Source organism: Microtus oregoni, unplaced genomic scaffold (genome assembly GCF_018167655.1).
Source record: "Microtus oregoni isolate MIOR12 unplaced genomic scaffold, Mior012 000007F_ref0000211, whole genome shotgun sequence".
Classification (NCBI taxonomy): Eukaryota; Metazoa; Chordata; class Mammalia; order Rodentia; family Cricetidae; genus Microtus; species Microtus oregoni.
The window spans coordinates 42,803,591-42,820,525 of NW_024543066.1; the positions used below are offsets into that span (position 1 = coordinate 42,803,591).

Here is a 16,935-nt window from a genome sequence, read left to right on the forward strand (position 1 = left end):
GTTGTGTACTGTCTTACACTGTTGTGAGTGAATTTGAAACCAACTAGTCACTGACTGTTCTGCGCGCGCGCACGTGTGTGTGTGTGTGTGTGTGTGTGTGTCTAAGACTGGAGGTGGGGGGTCCTCTGACCCACACCCCAGACCCACTGTGAGCTGTTTCTCTTTTATTCTCTACAGAAACCCTTGGGAGAACAGTTTCGGAAAGAAGTTCACATTAAGAACCTTCCTATGCTTTTCAAAAAACCAAAACCAATGCTAGAGACAGAAGTGTTGGACAATGAGGGGGGCGGACTGGCCACTCTCTTTGAACCCTGAATCATGCTTTTGGGCATCCTTCTTCGGCCTTTGTTGTCATCTCTTCTCCCCTTTGTAGCTAATCTCTAGGCCCATCTTGTACTGTCGCCTCACTTTCCACCGTGTCAGCCTGGACAAGAGTGGGCCCTGTGTGGAGCCCACACCCTCTACTGAAGTATTGAGAAAAGCGAGTTAGGGCTTACATCATTCCATAGAGAGTCCTAGGGAATTGGCATTCAACTTGCAATTTTGGCTTTTCCAAGAAAAGCTAGAGTACAATGGCCTTTCCCCACAGCAGCTGCACCAGCATAGACAGGAGAGGGTGCCGTGTCCAACACCACTGACCAAACTTGCAAGGGCTCAGCCAGCATGGCTTGGACTACAAGGGACCCAATTGAGCCCCTTGCTGCTAGGCGGGCAGGGGTCCTTCTCTACTCCTAGGGGCGTTTGGCCTAGGTGCTACGAGCTGAACCATCCTTAGCCAGTTCTCATCCTTTTCTTAAGCAAGAATCTGGTCACTTGGTGGGATCCATGGGACAGGCTTTTGCTATGTACTGAGCACATTATCCAGGGACAAGAGCAGGACAAGAGTTTAAGGAACACCGTGTTCCTTAAAATGCACATGCACCCTTCTATGAGTGACCCTCAGGGGTTTCCCCAGCCTCAGGGCCTACTGAGCATCACATGACACCACTGGCATCCAGACCTGGCAAGCTAGCAAAGCCACTGCCCTGGGACTGAGTCCAGGTGCCTTTGAAAGTTTCTGATGACTCTTCTCAAGGGTCGCTTCGTCTCTGGGAGGGCCATGCAGCAAAGCAAGCTGGGTGTGAGATCTGGCCCTGCCGGTTAGGAAAGGCAGATCTCTGTGTGTGTCTGTGTGCTGACAGGCACACAGGCCGTTGGAGTGAAGGCTGGGCAATGGGAACTAGTGCCAGGTCACTGTCCCTGCTGTGGCCATCCCTCTTTGCCTGGTGCTTGGGGTCTACAGGTTGTCAAGGTGATTTCAGTGTTTCCCTCCAAACTTGATAGCTGCCTTCTCCTATCTGGTTAGGGCTGTGGAGGATGTAGTTGTATTTATTATGTTGTAATATTTTTAACATCCTATGACTTCATGTTAGAAATTTTCTATTGTTTATAGAACCTTTTGTAGAAATGCTAACTCTAAAGTACGTGCATGTCAGTAAAAATCTCCGTTTCATACAGAAGGGCCCTATCTTCCTTTTTTAAACCAGTGAGAATCTGGTTAGGGGGACTTAACCTGTTGATGGGCTAGCCAAGCTATTAGGCAAATTTCTATCCCTGACCACCAAAACCTGGCAGCTGGCCCTCTTAGGGAAATGGCTATCTTCTGTGGAGCTGTCAGTGGCAATACGGCTGGAGCTAAAGGCAGCCCAGGAGACAGGTGACACCAAGCACTAGCTACAGCTTCTCTCCCCCGCATCTACATAGCGATGGTAATTCAGCCTTTCTCAAACATCTTTAGGACAAGGACCTGGAAACCTTTGCTTGGTCCTTAGTTAACGCCAACCTTATCTATAACAAGGCCCCATATTTTTAGACAAAGTCCAAAAACATTTTTGCTAGGATATCAATTTATTTACATCAAAGGCCTTACAAAGGCATAAGTTCTAGTCTGTGGCACATTTAATAAAATGTATTGACTGGAAATAAGACTGGAATCGGACATCTAGTCACACTTGGCACGGCCATCCCAGAAATGCTACGAAGCATCAGTCCATCTGAACCGTATCCAGCTCGTCCAAGAACCGCTGGCACTTCCCCATCAGTATTTTGATGGCTTCACTCACCAACACATCTGGTGGCAAAACTCCAGTTGACTCGACTGAAACTAGGGACCAAAGAGACACTTCAGCCCTGGCAGGATTTAGCTTTTACTACAAGCTAGTTCTAAATCCTATCCAAAGAGCACCAATACCACCCCCACTTACAGATATAATGGTCCCGAACACGGGCAAGCCGCACAGCCTTCTTCAGCTTCTCATTCCGGAAGATTTCTCTGCTGAAGGTATCCAACCGAGCATTGGCAACTCTGGCCAACTTTTTACCTAAGGAAAACAATGTTACACCTTAGTCAAGTCTAAGAGCTTTTATTTTCTGCCATCTTCGAATAAAATACACAAAGGTCTTGATCCCAACAGCACACCACACATCATACCTTGCACCTCCTGCACCTCAATCACGCCTGGTGAGAAGCACCGGCTCAGTTCCTCAGCCGCCTCCCCTTCCACAGGTTCAAGCAGAGTAATGTCTGGCAGGAGCCTATAGCTGGCTGTTGCCACTGGTGAGAACTTGGCATGATCTTTGCCTGTGAGAAATTCTGTTACTCTCCTATGCCAGGAGCCACTGCAAACAGACTTGCCCCACCCAGTGGCAGACTGACAGGTTCTCACCAATGCCCTTGACGCAGTGCATGACCAGGTCAATCTCCTGACCAGGCCTAAGCTGAGCAATGAGGATGTCGTCATGCACGGGGCGAATTGTGCCCTCCGGGAAGACATCAGCCTGGTTTCCCAAGGGGACCCACGTCATATGCCTGGTATATACTGGAGAGAAATAGGTCAGAAAATCCCGGATCCTAAAATTAGCACCCACCAGCCCCCCTCTTCCTTACCTTTGCTCACCTTTGTGGTTCACGTAGAGTTCATTGGGGTCAGAGGAATCCTTAGCAGCACTGGGATTCCTGGTACACCTGACCTGCAGTCGAAACTGCAGTGTGTCTATCTCTGTTCCTTCTTCCTCACCTGTATAAGTAAGGAGCAGAGTTTCACTAGCCCTGGCTGTCCTAGAAATCATTATGCATAGCAGGCTGGCCTTGAGCTCAGTGCTGGGCATAAAGATGTACAACACCATGTCTGGTGCTAGCTCTAACTAGTAACTTCTCACACAGTAAAGGTGTCAAGCCAACTTGGGAGACTTGAATTCAATCCCTGAAACTCAAGTTAAAACCTACTACAAAGTTGTCCTCTGACCTTCACACCCATGTGCACCCGCACACAAAGTTTTTTAAATAATTAAAGTACATCTCTGAGTGCTGGCACTATGCTGAAAGCTTGCGTGTTTATGTTTTATGTATGTATATGTATATATTGACATAATAAGGGCAAGCATTCTCAATGTGGACTACCTCGACTACGGTACAGTAATAAACCTGGTATCTGAACCCAAGAGCTCCACTTAACTGGGAATCTCATCTTGTCATCCTCACCTTGGTTCCGATATTCAAAAAGACGAGGATCAGCAAGAATGGGGATGAGCCCCAGGCGGTGAGCAAGGATCTCATCCTGGACAATGGATGTGTTATTATACACCAAAACCTTTTCCACAGCCATTGTGGGCACCTGTTCAAGGAAGCAGAATCATGCAGCTGCAAAACCCAAGTGATGTCCACCTATCTGCCTCCACAGGAAATTAAGAGATGGTCCTTTATTTTGTTCTTCAGATTTTTGAGACAGGGTTTCACTAGTCCAGGTTGGCCTCAGACTTGCTCATCTTATAGGTGTGCTACACCCCACCCACCTGGAAGGGATGGCTTTGGGGAACACTTCTACAAATGAGGTGATGACAGAACTCCCCACTCCAGCCCTCTCACCATGCTTCTCCTACCTCAGCTAACAGAATTCTCCGGAAAGCATTAGCAATGGCAGCATCAATTCCCACCATGTCGAATTCCAATGTATTTTCATCCATATGTACTACGTCCACACGGAAATTCTAGAGGGATGGAGAAAAACCTGATGGGACACCTGTTCTCTCGTGTAATTCATCTCCCTCTGATTATTCCCACCCTCAATGGATTTGCACCCTCTCTCACCTGAAGGCTTCCTCTGCCCAGGTGATGACTAGACCTTTGTCTCAAGCCCTGAGTTGGAGAGTTCTTGAGTTTCCTAAGAAGCCTGCCTGGTTTGTCTTTTTCTGTGAGTGTCTGTGTGTGTTGTTTTTTTTTTTAAACACAGGGTTGCCCTACATAGCCCTGGCTGCCCTCAAATTCACAGAAATACTTGCCATTGTCTTCTATGTGCTAGGACTAAAGGTGTGCACCACCACCTCTGGCTCTTCTTTGTGCTAGGACTAAAGGTGTGCACCATCATGCTGGCTCTTCTGTGTGCTCAGATTAAAGGTGTACACCACCATGTCTGGCTTCTCAGTTTTTGAAGATGCCAAGCAATATGGCTCCACACAACCCACAGAAGCGCTGCACTAAAGAGCAGAACTTCCCACACTACTTAGACCAGTTACTGCTGCATTTCTGTTTATTTTTTAATCCCTCTTTTTTTTAACCTTAGTCCATTGGTTTCTGAACACCAGTTTGGTTCTCTTATCTGACAGTCTTCCTAAAGTCTCTCTTCCACTCACCCTGTAAATATTACTTTCCCCTAGATTCTAACCTCCTGGGTGACTTCAACCACATTTCTGGCTTAAGCAACTGCTTGGCAACTCCCGAAACTAGGTCTCACCTTTAACGTCACTTCAAACATCATCCTCTTGATCTATACACATCGCTCTTGAGATATAGTTCTCCAGTGGGGCTGGAGAGATGGCTCAGCAGTTAAGAGCACTTAAAGAGCGGGGTTTTGTTTCCAGCACCGACATAGTGGCTCACCACCATCCATTACTCCAGTTCCAGGAACCTAACTCCCTCCTCCAACCTCCCGGGTCACCAGCCACACACATGAATCATAAACAAACACACATGCAGGCAAACAAATAAACCCAAAACATTTTCTTACGTTCCAAATCACAAGGTCCATTTTCACTCACACAGCCCTCACCAAAGCAATGATACAAAGACTTGTTAGTTCTCACTTCCACTATCAGTGGCATATCCATGCCCTCGATCTCAGCTGCCACACAGATCTAGCAGATCTGTCAGAATTCATTTCCTCCCAGCTATTAAGGTCACAAAATTTGATCGGTCTACTGAAAAACTCTCATTAAGCCGGTATTGCACGCCTTTAATGTCAGCACCTGGAAAGCAGAGGCAAGTTCCAGGCCAGACAAGGATATGTCGAGAAACCCTGCCTCAAAAAAAACAAAACGCTCTCTATTATCTTGCAGAGCTTAAGATACACCCCAATCTTGTCTACCACTCATGCCGACGTGCTGACCTCTGACAGTAACGAACTGCTGGAACAGGCTCAGAGCAAACCTTACCACACCGTGCATACTGAGTCTTCGTTGCTCACCTTTTTTTTTCTTTCGGTTTTTTGAGACAGGGTTTCTCTACATCTTTGGAGCCTGTCCTGAACTCACTCTATAGACCAGGCTGGCCTCCAATTCACAGAGATCCGCCTGCCTCTGCCTCCCGAGTGTTGGGATTAAAGGCATGCGCCACCACTGCCTGGCCATTGCTCAACCTTTATTCAAAGTTAAAAAGCTTAATTCAGCCGGGCGGTGGTGGCGCACACCTTTAATCCCAGTACTCGGGAGACAGAGGCAGGTGGATCTCTGTGAGTTGGAGGCCAGCCTGGTCTACAAGAGCTAGTTCCAGAACAGGCTCCAAAATCACAGAGAAACCCTGTCTCGAAAACACACACACACACACACAAAGCTTAATTCAGATGTCTCTTTCTTCACTGACCTTTAACTACGTCCCTCCAATGGGCTGGATTAGGTGTATCTATGTGATTCCTCCGCCCCAGCCACCGTCACCGATAGTTTATTATCATTTCTTTACGTGGCCCGTTACCCAACCGAGAGCGAACAACTTGTTCCAGGAACAGGAGCTGTCCTGACGTCCACGGAGCTCCTAGCACATGGCTCAATTTACGTTTTATGAAAGCAGCGACTCCCAACCCCAAAACTTGTGAGGTCTGGCCCCTCAAGCCGTCGGGACACCTCCAGCTCCACCCACCTTCTCGAAGCGGTCCTGGTCCCAAGCATCATCATAACCCGAATAGTTACCCGGGAAGTCAGTGGTATGGACCTAGAGCAAACAGAGGAGATCCGTTCACGACACAGCAGCGAAGCCGGGCCCCAAACAGGGCGTCCTCCTCCCTGTCCCGCCTCTTTCTCCTCAGCTCAGACAGAGCTTACATTGCGAACCCCAAACTCTCCCAGAACCACGCGAGTCCGCATCTCCTCCACAGCCTGAGCCGCCGCCATTTTCCACCATGCACCGCCAGAGAAGCCTCCAAATCCGCGCACGCGTACGCAGCCCGTGGCTGTCTCCGCGGCAACGCTCCGCCTCCTGAGCTCTCAAACGTCGCGATAGCATGCCCCGCCTCTGTCCACGTCCTTCACTTCTGGACGTCAATTGGGGCCAAACATCCGGGTTTCTCCTTTTTGCATTCCTGCTGGTGCTACCTCTCCCCTCTCTCTCTCTGGACGTTTCTTTCACCTGGGCTCAGGTCTCACACTGTTCCCACGAGCACGAGCTTCAGCGACGGAAAGCCTCGAGGGACATGGCGACTACGGCGACGCCGGCCAGCGGCGTCCGAAATGGAGCTGGCCCGGAATGGGGAGGCTTCGAAGAAAACATCCAGGTATTGAGAGTTCCGGCTGCCAGCAGGCCCCCCGCCCCCGGCTGACGGCCGTCCCGAGTGTGGCTGCTGTTCTCGCGCGCGGCGTGGAAGTCGGCCACCTTCTGACCTCTCTGAGTCGGCCACGCGAAAGTCTGTAGAGCTTGTGCTGACGTGAAAGGGCCAGGCTGAGGCTCCGGCGGGCCTCGGGTCTCTGCCTGCCCGGAACTGTGCGGGACGGGGTGGGAAGTCTGTCCGGGTCAGGCACAGTGTAGGGCTAAGAGGATAGGATTCACTGGCACGCCTTAAAGATGGACTGTGTGCTTGTTTGAGGAAGGCAGATGGGCTCTTGTGCCGCTCTCTGGAGCTTCGAGAAAGTAGGAAAACAACGTGAATCCGAGACGAGTAGTAGATTTTCTGGACCACGAAAGTGTGGCGACCAAGTGTGCCAGCAGTGAAAGGAAGGAGTGTGGCCTAGTGGGTAGCAATTCTGTATCTTCATCAGTGGAGGGGCACAGCCTCAGCCCATGAGATGAGCAGAGAACAGATGGGCCCCTCACTCTAGGAGCCATTGTCTTCACAGGGTGGGGGCTCGGCTGTGATTGATATGGAGAACATGGATGATACCTCAGGCTCCAGCTTCGAGGATATGGGTGAGTTACATCAGCGCCTGCGTGAGGAAGAAGTGGACGCTGATGCTGCTGCTGCAGAAGAGGAGGAGGGAGAGTTCCTTGGCATGAAAGGCTTTAAGGGACAGCTGAGCCGGCAGGTGGCTGACCAGGTAAGCAGATGGGAAAGTGGACCCGTGTACGTCCCATGTTGATGTAGGTTTTTCAGTTAGAATTACACAGAAATCCAGCAGAGACAGGATGACAGCCCAGAGCCGAGAGTGTAATAATACCGTCTCCCTTCAGATGTGGCAGGCAGGGAAGAGACAAGCTTCCAGAGCCTTCAGTCTGTATGCCAACATCGACATCCTGAGACCATACTTTGATGTGGAGCCTGCCCAGGTCCGAAGCAGGTGAGGAGCCTTCTCAGACCAGTCTGCTCTCACGTCTAGTCCTCACCCAGACTACAGCCAGATACTGATCCTAAGCTCTGGTGGGCTCCCCTTCTGTAACCTCATCACCCAGCCTTCAGTCATACTGAGCCCAAATTCCGGCGGGCTCCCCTACTGTAACCCCATCACCCAGACTACAGCCAGATACTGACCCTAAGCTCAGGTGGGCTCCCCTTCTGTAACCCCATCACCCAGCCTTCAGTCATACTGAGCCCAAATTCTGGCGGGCTCCCCTACTGTAACTCCATCACCCAGACTACAGTCAGATACTGACCCTAAACTCTGGCGGGCTCCCCTACTGTAACCCCATCACCCTAGTCACCAAACCTGCTGCCGATTACAGCATGGCGAAAGTCCATCGGCTGTGTCCTCTATCCAGCATGTTAGCCACCGTCCCTCCACACCTCGCTCTAACAGTGTTCGCTCTGTTCTCATTCCCCCCAGACTCCTAGACAACTCTACTTTCTTCCACCAGGCAGCTCTTCAGACAGCAATACATTCTTATTCCTGGGCTGGTCTCCCCAGAGACCAGCTACACCTCTGAAGCAAGCTCTGCCGCCTTGAGCATAGTCATTCGCTGACTTCTCAAGAACTGGATTCAGTCCTGGCTTGGTTCTTTCTGAGCCTTGAACCAGTGCTGGTACAGAACCCAGGGCCCTGTACACTGAGGTTTTATTCTGTGATACCGGATTCATTGGTGAGGATAGGTGGGAGCCTTGCCGTTGAGTGCAGTCACAACACAGTGCTCTAGTACGACTGTGGGACACACAGAAAGGACACTTGAGCCCGAAAGGGAAGCTTCCCAGAAGAAGTAATGTCTTAACTAAAAAGAATAATCCAAGAAACCTTGCTAAAACACAAGAATAAGCGAAGGTATAGTAGTCGTAGACAAAGAGAGAAGTGACCTCTTTTTTTATTCTGTGTGCATGTCCATACCACTTTAAGTACATTTTTCAAGAGAAACGCCCACTGCCTGGAAAAATATAAATGGTTGCACTGCTCTCGGGGCTTCCACATTTTGGGTACCCTCCACTTGCTTTCGCCTGTCTTCTATAGGCCATGTAGTAAATCCTTGGCTCTCTCCAAGTTTTCCAGGTAGCTGCTACTCCACTCACCTCAGAGAGTTGACCTCGCACAAAGTGATTCCTTTCATTCCCTGTCTTTTTCCCCTCCCCCTCGTTCAGTATGTCCTCTGGCCCCTCCCTGTCCCCTGGTGATAGAGACTTGAGTAAGATACAGACCCTGCCCTCCACAATCTCAGCATATTGCTGCATCTGCTCTCCTCTCCCCTCTCCTAGGCTCCTGGAGTCCATGATCCCTATCAAGATGGTCAGCTTCCCCCAGGTGACTAGGGAATGGCATGTGTGCAGAGCCGGGGAGGCTTCAGGGTAGAGTGTGGGCCAGTAGGCCCAGCCTCCAGTCTGAATGTGTTGTGTGCTGACAGAAAGTCGCAGGTGAGCTCTACGGACCCCTCATGCTGGTCTTCACATTGGTTGCCATCCTCCTCCATGGGATGAAGACTTCTGACACCATTATCGTAAGCAGGACACAGACCTTGGGGGTGGGGCTGACGTAGTTGAAGACGCTGAGGATATGATGGTGTGACACCTGAGTGACGACCTGGGCGAGATCACAGTGTCTCAGCCCTAAGCAAAGCCTTCACCCTTCACCCCACAGCGGGAGGGCACCCTGATGGGCACAGCCATTGGCACCTGCTTCGGATACTGGCTGGGTGTCTCGTCCTTCATTTATTTCCTTGCCTACCTGTGCAATGCCCAGATCACAATGCTCCAGATGCTTGCACTGCTGGTAAGGAGCCGGTCCTGGGAGTGGGCAAGGAGAGCCTGAGGTCAGTAAGGTTCTGGTCCGCTGCTCTCCAGGCATCTGTGGACTTGGGATGGGAGGAGCAGGCCAGAGAGCCCTCCATGGAGCCAAAGGCTACTCCAGCCCAAGTGATGGTGCTCTCATTTCTCTCCCCACAGGGCTATGGCCTGTTCGGGCACTGTATTGTCCTGTTCATCACCTATAACATTCACCTTCATTCCCTCTTCTACCTCTTCTGGCTGCTGGTGGGTGGGCTCTCCACCCTGCGCATGGTAAGCTGAGCGGGTTTTGCTGTTCACCCACAAAGGACTCTACAGGTTCTGCCCTGGCTATCTTCTCCATCCGTCCTTTAAAACAGGCCTTCTGAACTGTGTACCTGTGGCCCTAGGTGGCAGTGTTGGTGTCACGGACTGTAGGCCCCACCCAGCGGCTGCTCCTCTGTGGCACACTGGCAGCGCTGCACATGCTCTTTCTGCTCTATCTGCATTTTGCCTACCACAAGGTGGTAGAGGGTAAGTGGCAGGAGGGTCTGTAGTCGGGAGTGGGCTGGATGAGCAGACCCGGGGGCCTGCCTAGCCAGTTCTCACTCGTCCTGCATCCTTCCTCCTTTAGGGATCCTGGACACCCTGGAGGGCCCCAATATCCCACCCATGCAGAGGGTCCCAAGAGACATCCCTGCGGTGCTCCCTGCTGTCAGGCTTCCTGTTACTGTGGTTAATGCCACCGCCAAGGCAATAGCAGTGACCCTGCAGTCACACTGACCCTACCTGAAAGCCTTGGCCAGCCCTGACCCCAGCTCTGGAGAGAGGAAGATTGAAGGACAGTACTGAGGACGTGTATCTCTTTGATGAGGTCTGCAGCAGACACTGAGCTGTCGCTCCTAAACACCTCCTTGGCATGGGGCTTGGCTTCTCAAAGGCACGAGGCCAGAAACTCCTGGCCAGGACTGCAAGCCTCTGCAGCCAAGTGCAGAATATGGGTCAGCTCTTCTGAGGCCCTCACCACCTACCCCTCTTTTCTCTCCCTTTCCCTCCTGTCTTGCTAAATATAGACTTGGTAATTAAAATATTGATTGAAGTCTGGAACTACAGCTCCTGTTCCAGCCATTCTCCTGTCACCCTACCTCAGATACACATTTCCGTTCTGTCAGCAGTGCTGATGTCGTATGTCTTCTGTACCCTCACTTGGGCAGGGTGAAGAAAGGACAGGCGGCAGCTGATTATAGAAACTGCCCTGAGGGCTAGAGATACTTGACCCACAGAACAGCAGGCAGGACCAAGCATGAGAGCCACAATCCTCACATATATGTACACCAGGCTTAAGTCCAGGCTGGCTGTACTTTGGAGAAGCCGATGCAGCAATGACAAATGAATAAGTTTCCACTGACATCATTGCAAGGACCTCTGCACCTGGGCACTGTCAGATAATGTCCACATGCAGCTGATATTTGAAGCCAAAGATGGTTCTACTGAGGCTTAGATTTCTGTTTTCCCTCCAGGTGTTATTTTTGAGTACCACCACCCTTTAGCCTCCATTGAAGAAGTAAATTCAGGCTGAGTGTGATGGTGTATTCCTTTTAATCCCAGCACTCAGGAGGCAGAGGCTGGTGGTTCTCTGTGACGTCAAGGCCAGCCTTGTCTACAAAGTGAGTTCCAGGCCAGTTAGGGCCAGACCTGTTTCAATAAAAATAAATTCAGAGTGCTGGGTAAAACCAGATGCTGCTTTTTGGGAGAACTTGAGTTCCATTCCCAGCACCCATGGGGGGTAGCTCACAACTGCTTGTAACTCCCCTCCAGCCCCAGGAGCTCCAGCGATCTCCAAGGTCACCTGCACTCACTGCACAGACACATGCGTACACAATTACAAATAAAACCTGGGGCTTGGAGAGATGGCTCAGAAGTTAAGAGCATTGCCTGCTCTTCCAAAGGTCCTGAGTTCAATTCCCAGCAACCACATGGTGGCTCACAACCATCTGGAATGAGATCTGGTGCCCTCTTCTGGCCTGCAGTCATACACACAGAATATTGTATACAAAATAAATAAATATTTAAAAAAAAAAAAAACCTGGGGCTTTGGAGAGATGGCTCGGGAACGAGTGCACTGCTCTTGCAGAGGACCTGAATTCAGCAGTTCAGTTCCAGCTTCCAAGGTGGCTGGCTCAGATTTTCCTGTAACTCTAGCTCCCTTTTGGCTTCTGCAAGCATCTATATACCTGTAGTGTGCACAAAATAAAAAAATAATAATTTAAAAATATTTACATAAATTCAAATAGTTAACGGAGGGAGGAGGGCTTTTGGCTTTACTGGGTTTTCTTTTTCTTTTTTTGGTTTTGGGTTTGTTTGGGTTTTTTTTTGTGGGGGGGGGGGCTAGGGAGAGTTCCAGACAAAGTCTCTTTATGTAGCTTAGCTCTGTCTATCCTGGAACTCACTCTGTAGACCAGGCTGGGTTTGAAATCACTAAGATCTGCCTGCCTGTCTCCCAAGTGCTGGGATTATAGGTGTGTGCCACCACAGTCCAATTTTTAGCTCACTTTTTTAAAAGGAAAAAATGACACTTCTTCCTATTATACTGCCCTGTTGCACAAATGAAGCCCCCACTGCAATCATAGGAATAAAATTCGATTTCGCTTTGCTCCAGTCACTTTACACATCCCCACCCCCACACCGATCCCCTCAGCTTTGGGTTGATGTGACACCCTTTGGCAGTCCCATTCTCCTGGATATTAAAACGTCTTCAAGGCTGGTTTACCTGCCCTACCCTAGGGATTCTGTCCTGCGCAGCCGTATTGACCGGGAAGTCCCCGTGGACCGGAATCCCCACGCATGCTACGCCTCACGTCACTGGGTTATGGGGGCAGGGCGGGGCACGGATTAAAGGGCCTAGGGACTGATTGTTCAGGGTATTGGAGAGGGCGCAGAATCTCTGGATTTAGACTTTAAGAATGGAAAAGCACTGGAGAATAAGTAAAAGAAGTCGAAATGGCACCAAAGGCTGTCTCAACGTGACTTGCCTCCACCCTGAATCCCTCTACTCTTCAAGTTGTCAGGCCCTCGGATCCTAGTTCTTTGCCCTAAGACAAGCATCGTGCGCCGGCCGCGTGGTTCATACCGGGAGGGGCGGGGCAAGAGCCAGTGACGCAACCGTTGCTATAGGAACTCGCCGCCTGCTCGGTTGCAGCAGCCTAAGCTGAGCTGCATCCCGCCCCGGCTGTTCCCCAGAGCCGTGCTGCCGGGCCCGGGGCCCGCAGAGCGGGCGCGGCCTCCAAAGCCGCGAGGGAAAGGACCAGCGCGGGGCGGCTGCGGCTCTGTCCCGGGGCCGCCCCCTCCCCCGCGCCGCTCCTCCGCGTCTCCGCATCCCGGGCCCGCGCCTGCTTTCGCTCCCGCCGCGGCCCGGGCTCGCTTCGTCCCCGCCACAGCCACGGACGCCTCCGCTCCGGCTGTGACCCCAACCGAGATCAAGACCTCAGTCCCTGCCCCGCCCCGCCCCAGACCGCAGTCGGGCCAACTTCTGCCCAGGCCGGGACACCGGTGCCAGCCCCCAGGCCCAGTCGTGGGGACCATGCTGCCCAGCTCCATCCAGATTTCCGGGGAGCCGCTGTCAGGCGCTGAGGTGCGGGACATCTGCCGCGGCCTGCGCGACAACGCGGTGCGCCTGCTCTCGTTGCGCGGTTGTCGCCTGTGTGACCGCGACTTCGGACGCATCTGCCGGGCCCTAGCTGGAGCCACATCCCTGGCGCAGCTCAACCTTAACCTGGGCGTCGTGTCCAGCCCCAGCCGCATCAAGCAGCTGGCGGAAGCGCTACGGACCAACCGCTCCATCCAGTCCCTCTTGTGAGTGTGTCCCCTCGCAAGGGGGTCCCGGCTACTGCACCCCCTACCACCTCCTGCATCTCCACATTACCTTCCAGTACCTGTTTTTCCACCGTCCCGCCTTCGCAACCTCTAATGCACACATCTTTCTTCTGGGTCCACCACACCCTTCCAGAAACATGGATCATTTCTAGACTTTGCTCCACATTCGGCCCCGCAGGAGAGCTGGAATGCCTAGCTCTTCCTGGTAGGGAATGTCGTTCCTCCCCATCCCAACCCCAGTTACTTCATTGTGAACCCCTCATTTCTGAGGAAGGGTCTCCTCCCACGGAGACTACATCCCAGCCCTTCCCACTGAAAGATCTCAGAGACACCGTGAGCATATATGCCAGCTCCCCAGTCCACTACCCACACCGTTCCCCGTGCAATGTTCTCATTACCAATTCCTACAACAGAAAGAAACCACACTCCCTTTCCATCGTACGCCTTCAAATCTAGAATTTCCGTTCTTCCTCCCATTCTTGTCTCGGGGTAAGGGCAGCTTTCTCAGATAAAGCTCATGATTCCAATGTAATCTCATCTCAACCTTCAGCCTGCACGGGAGCCCACTGACGGATGCGGGACTGGCCTTGCTGAACCCTGCCCTGGCTCTCCATCCTGCCCTGGTGGCTCTTGACCTGGGAGACTGCATGCTGGGTGATGAAGCCATCAACCTCATCTGCGGCCTCCTCCCTCCAGACGGGGCCAAGTCTGGTGAGCAGGGCCTTTCTGAGTGCATGGGCTGAATGCGGAAGAAGGGGGTGTGGCCCAGTGCTGAGAGCTAGGAATGCCTTCTTACCCTTCTTAGGAAGGGAGAAGTTCAGGGACTGAGCCAAGTGGAAACAATGGTGATCCAAGCAGGGGAGGCGTGAGTAGGTCCCTAATTGCTCCAGACTACTATGGTTGGGGGCAAGGTGTCTCCCAGCCATTAGGCTAATCCCATAGACGCATGGTAGAGAAGGGACTGGAGAAGGGCCTGATTCCACCCATCCTGGATTCTCACTGATGCTGCTGCCTAGGTTTGAAGGAGCTAACACTGAGTGCCAACCCTGGCATCACCCCTAAGGGCTGGAGCCGCCTCGCCATTGCTGTGGCCCACAGCTCCCAAGTCCGCGTCCTCAACCTGGACTACAACCCCCTGGGTGAGCTTAAGATCATTCCCTTCCATTTTCACTGCTCCTTCCCCATCCAGAGACCACCAGTTGCTACATAGTAACCCCCATGCAATGAAGGAAAGATGAATGAGAACTCCCAGGGGTCTTGTAAAGGAGCCAGATGACCAACAGGTAGGTTAAAGCCTCCATCAGAACCCGTGGATCTGATGCATCTCACTCCCTTCCTGGCCACTCACCTGCGTCTCCCGGCCAAGCATGGTGGTCCTGACCAGGACTAAGGATTAACAGACCTCTGTTATCTCAGGTAGCTGAGAATTTGTGCTGTCTCCCTAGGTGACCATGTGGCAGGGATGCTGGCTGTAGCTGTGGCCTCAAGCCGTACCCTAGAAGTCCTAGACTTGGAGGGCACAGGGCTCACCAACCAGTCAGCTCAGGTGAGAGGGCAATGTTTTGGAGACAACTAGGTGAAAGACTGAGATAATCCGTGCCGGGGACAGACCCAAGGGCTGCCTAAATTGTGTTGTTTTGTTTTGTTTTTTTCAAGACAGGGTTTCTCTGTGTACCATCCTGGCTGTCCTGGAACTTGCTTTGTAGACCAGGCTGGCCTCGAACTCACTGAGATCCACCTGCCTCTGCCTCCCAAGTGTGCACCATCACCACCCAGCTTCATTGTTTTAATTTAATTATTTTTTTAAAATATTTATTTATTTATTATGTATACAATATTATGTCTGTGTGTATGTCTGCAGGCCAGAAGAGGGCACCAGACCCCATTACAGATGGTTGTGAGCCACCATGTGGTTGCTGGGAATTGAACTCAGGACCTTTGGAAGAGCAGGCAATGCTCTTAACCTCTGAGCCATCTCTCCAGCCCCATTGTTTTAATTTTATAATTTAATATTTATTTTCTGTGAATGAATGTTTTGCCTATATGTCTGTGGTGCCCATGGAGGTCAGAAGGTGATGTCACATAGTTTGTATCTGGAGTTAGATGGCAAACAGCCGTGTGGGTGCTGGGAGAGCAGCCATTGCTCTTAACCACAGAGCCACACCTCTCCTGCTCATTCTTTCCTGTGCTCTTTTCTCCCTTCCCCAGACCCTACTGGACATGGTAGAAAATTACCCGACTGCATTGCGGAGCCTGGTGTTGGCTGAGAACAGCATTAGCCCAGAGCTGCAGCAGCAGATCTGTGACCTTCTCTCTGAGGGGGAGGAAGAGGAAGAGGGAGCAGGAGGGGCTGTCGACACCCAGGAGTGGGGGAGAGGCCGGGAGCCTGCTCCCCACCAGAGGGGTGGCAGCTCCTGGATGTGCCCCAGCGGTAAGAACCTGGAGAATGAATGAGAGCTAGGTCTGGAAGATTTGAAACAAGGGAGTGGTGCTGGGAAACCAGGCCATGGCTTTCATCTGTTTGTGACACACACTAAGGAACATCCTTTGCCCTTTCACAGATCCCAGCTCTCAGATGGTGCTAATGACATCAGGACTAGGGGACAGTCTGTTAGCAGAGACCGAGATGTGACTCTCCACGTGGGCTTCTGCACATCATTGCATTTGTATGTGTCCCCACTACCTTCTTCCACATGGCAGTGGGCTCTGGCAGCTCCTGGCAGTGGTGGGAGGCTCTGGAAGCTGTCACTGGGCAACAGCCTTGGGGGATGGGTGGGGATGGGACTTGAACCCAGGGTACTGAACTTTGAACTTGTTGGCAGCTCTGGCTGCAACCCGCTGGCTCGGAACAGATTTTATAAACTGCACAACCTGGCTTGTAGCTGTAGTCACTGGGGGATGACCAGTGGGAGGGACTGGCAGTACCACTAATCAGTGTTAGGGGGATATCACTCTACAGCTCAGACTCTTAAGAGGTCAGCCTAGGTCTAGGACCTAGGGGTCCTGGGAGTTCAGACGCCTGAAGATAACTGGAGCAAGAAGCTGAGCTGAACTTTATCCTCCTTCTACAGGGAAGCTTAATATTAGCCCCACTGTTATCTGACACCTCTTCCTCATGCCTTGGCCAAGGGAAGCCAGGTAGAACAGGCTAAAGGGGAGTCTCTGGAAAAGACTAGGAGAAGTTGGATTAGAAATACTCAAGTGTTGGACAGGTGTTCAGCAGTTAACACATGACCCCAGTTCCAGAGTACCAAACCTCTGGCCTCTGTGGCCACCTGCATGCACATCTGTGCACATGCGTGCGCACACACAAACACTCAAAAAATGTTAGCTAGGCATGGTAGGTCACACCTTTAATTTTAGCACTGGAGGCAGAGGGCAGAGGGTTCTGTGAATTCCAGGCCAGCCTGGTCTACATGAGATGCCA

At 51.7% G+C, this 16,935-nt stretch overlaps 4 protein-coding genes across 4 annotated transcripts in view; 3 read left to right on the top strand and 1 right to left on the bottom strand.

The window, feature by feature from the left end:
• Window positions 1-1,951, top strand: part of Xpo5 (exportin 5) — a 39,325-nt gene extending 37,374 nt beyond the window's left edge. The window contains exon 32 of the mRNA XM_041655334.1: window positions 178-1,951. Coding sequence (XP_041511268.1) covers window positions 178-315 — 138 coding nt within the window. The 3' untranslated portion in view covers window positions 316-1,951. The remainder of the gene's footprint in view (window positions 1-177) is intronic.
• Window positions 1,875-6,552, bottom strand: Polr1c (RNA polymerase I and III subunit C). The gene is made up of 9 exons (XM_041655336.1): window positions 6,349-6,552; window positions 6,167-6,238; window positions 3,919-4,026; window positions 3,521-3,653; window positions 2,937-3,056; window positions 2,706-2,858; window positions 2,471-2,620; window positions 2,244-2,360; window positions 1,875-2,143 (listed from the first exon to the last, which is right to left on the bottom strand). Exons 1-9 carry the CDS (start codon window positions 6,415-6,417, stop codon window positions 2,025-2,027), a joined length of 1,041 nt encoding a protein of 346 aa, XP_041511270.1. The 5' UTR covers window positions 6,418-6,552; the 3' UTR covers window positions 1,875-2,024.
• Window positions 6,553-6,565: 13 nt separating this feature from the next.
• Yipf3 (Yip1 domain family member 3) lies at window positions 6,566-10,747 on the top strand. The gene is made up of 9 exons (XM_041655335.1): window positions 6,566-6,797; window positions 7,357-7,554; window positions 7,688-7,794; window positions 9,132-9,177; window positions 9,278-9,370; window positions 9,511-9,642; window positions 9,816-9,929; window positions 10,046-10,169; window positions 10,270-10,747. Exons 1-9 carry the CDS (start codon window positions 6,717-6,719, stop codon window positions 10,416-10,418), a joined length of 1,044 nt encoding a protein of 347 aa, XP_041511269.1. The 5' UTR covers window positions 6,566-6,716; the 3' UTR covers window positions 10,419-10,747.
• Window positions 10,748-12,815: 2,068 nt separating this feature from the next.
• Window positions 12,816-16,857, top strand: Lrrc73 (leucine rich repeat containing 73). Its single transcript, XM_041655974.1, has 6 exons — window positions 12,816-13,487; window positions 14,059-14,219; window positions 14,525-14,647; window positions 14,954-15,054; window positions 15,717-15,939; window positions 16,070-16,857. The coding sequence occupies exons 1-6, from the start codon at window positions 13,216-13,218 to the stop codon at window positions 16,138-16,140; spliced, it is 951 nt and encodes a 316-aa protein (XP_041511908.1). The 5' UTR covers window positions 12,816-13,215; the 3' UTR covers window positions 16,141-16,857.
• Window positions 16,858-16,935: the final 78 nt, after the last annotated feature.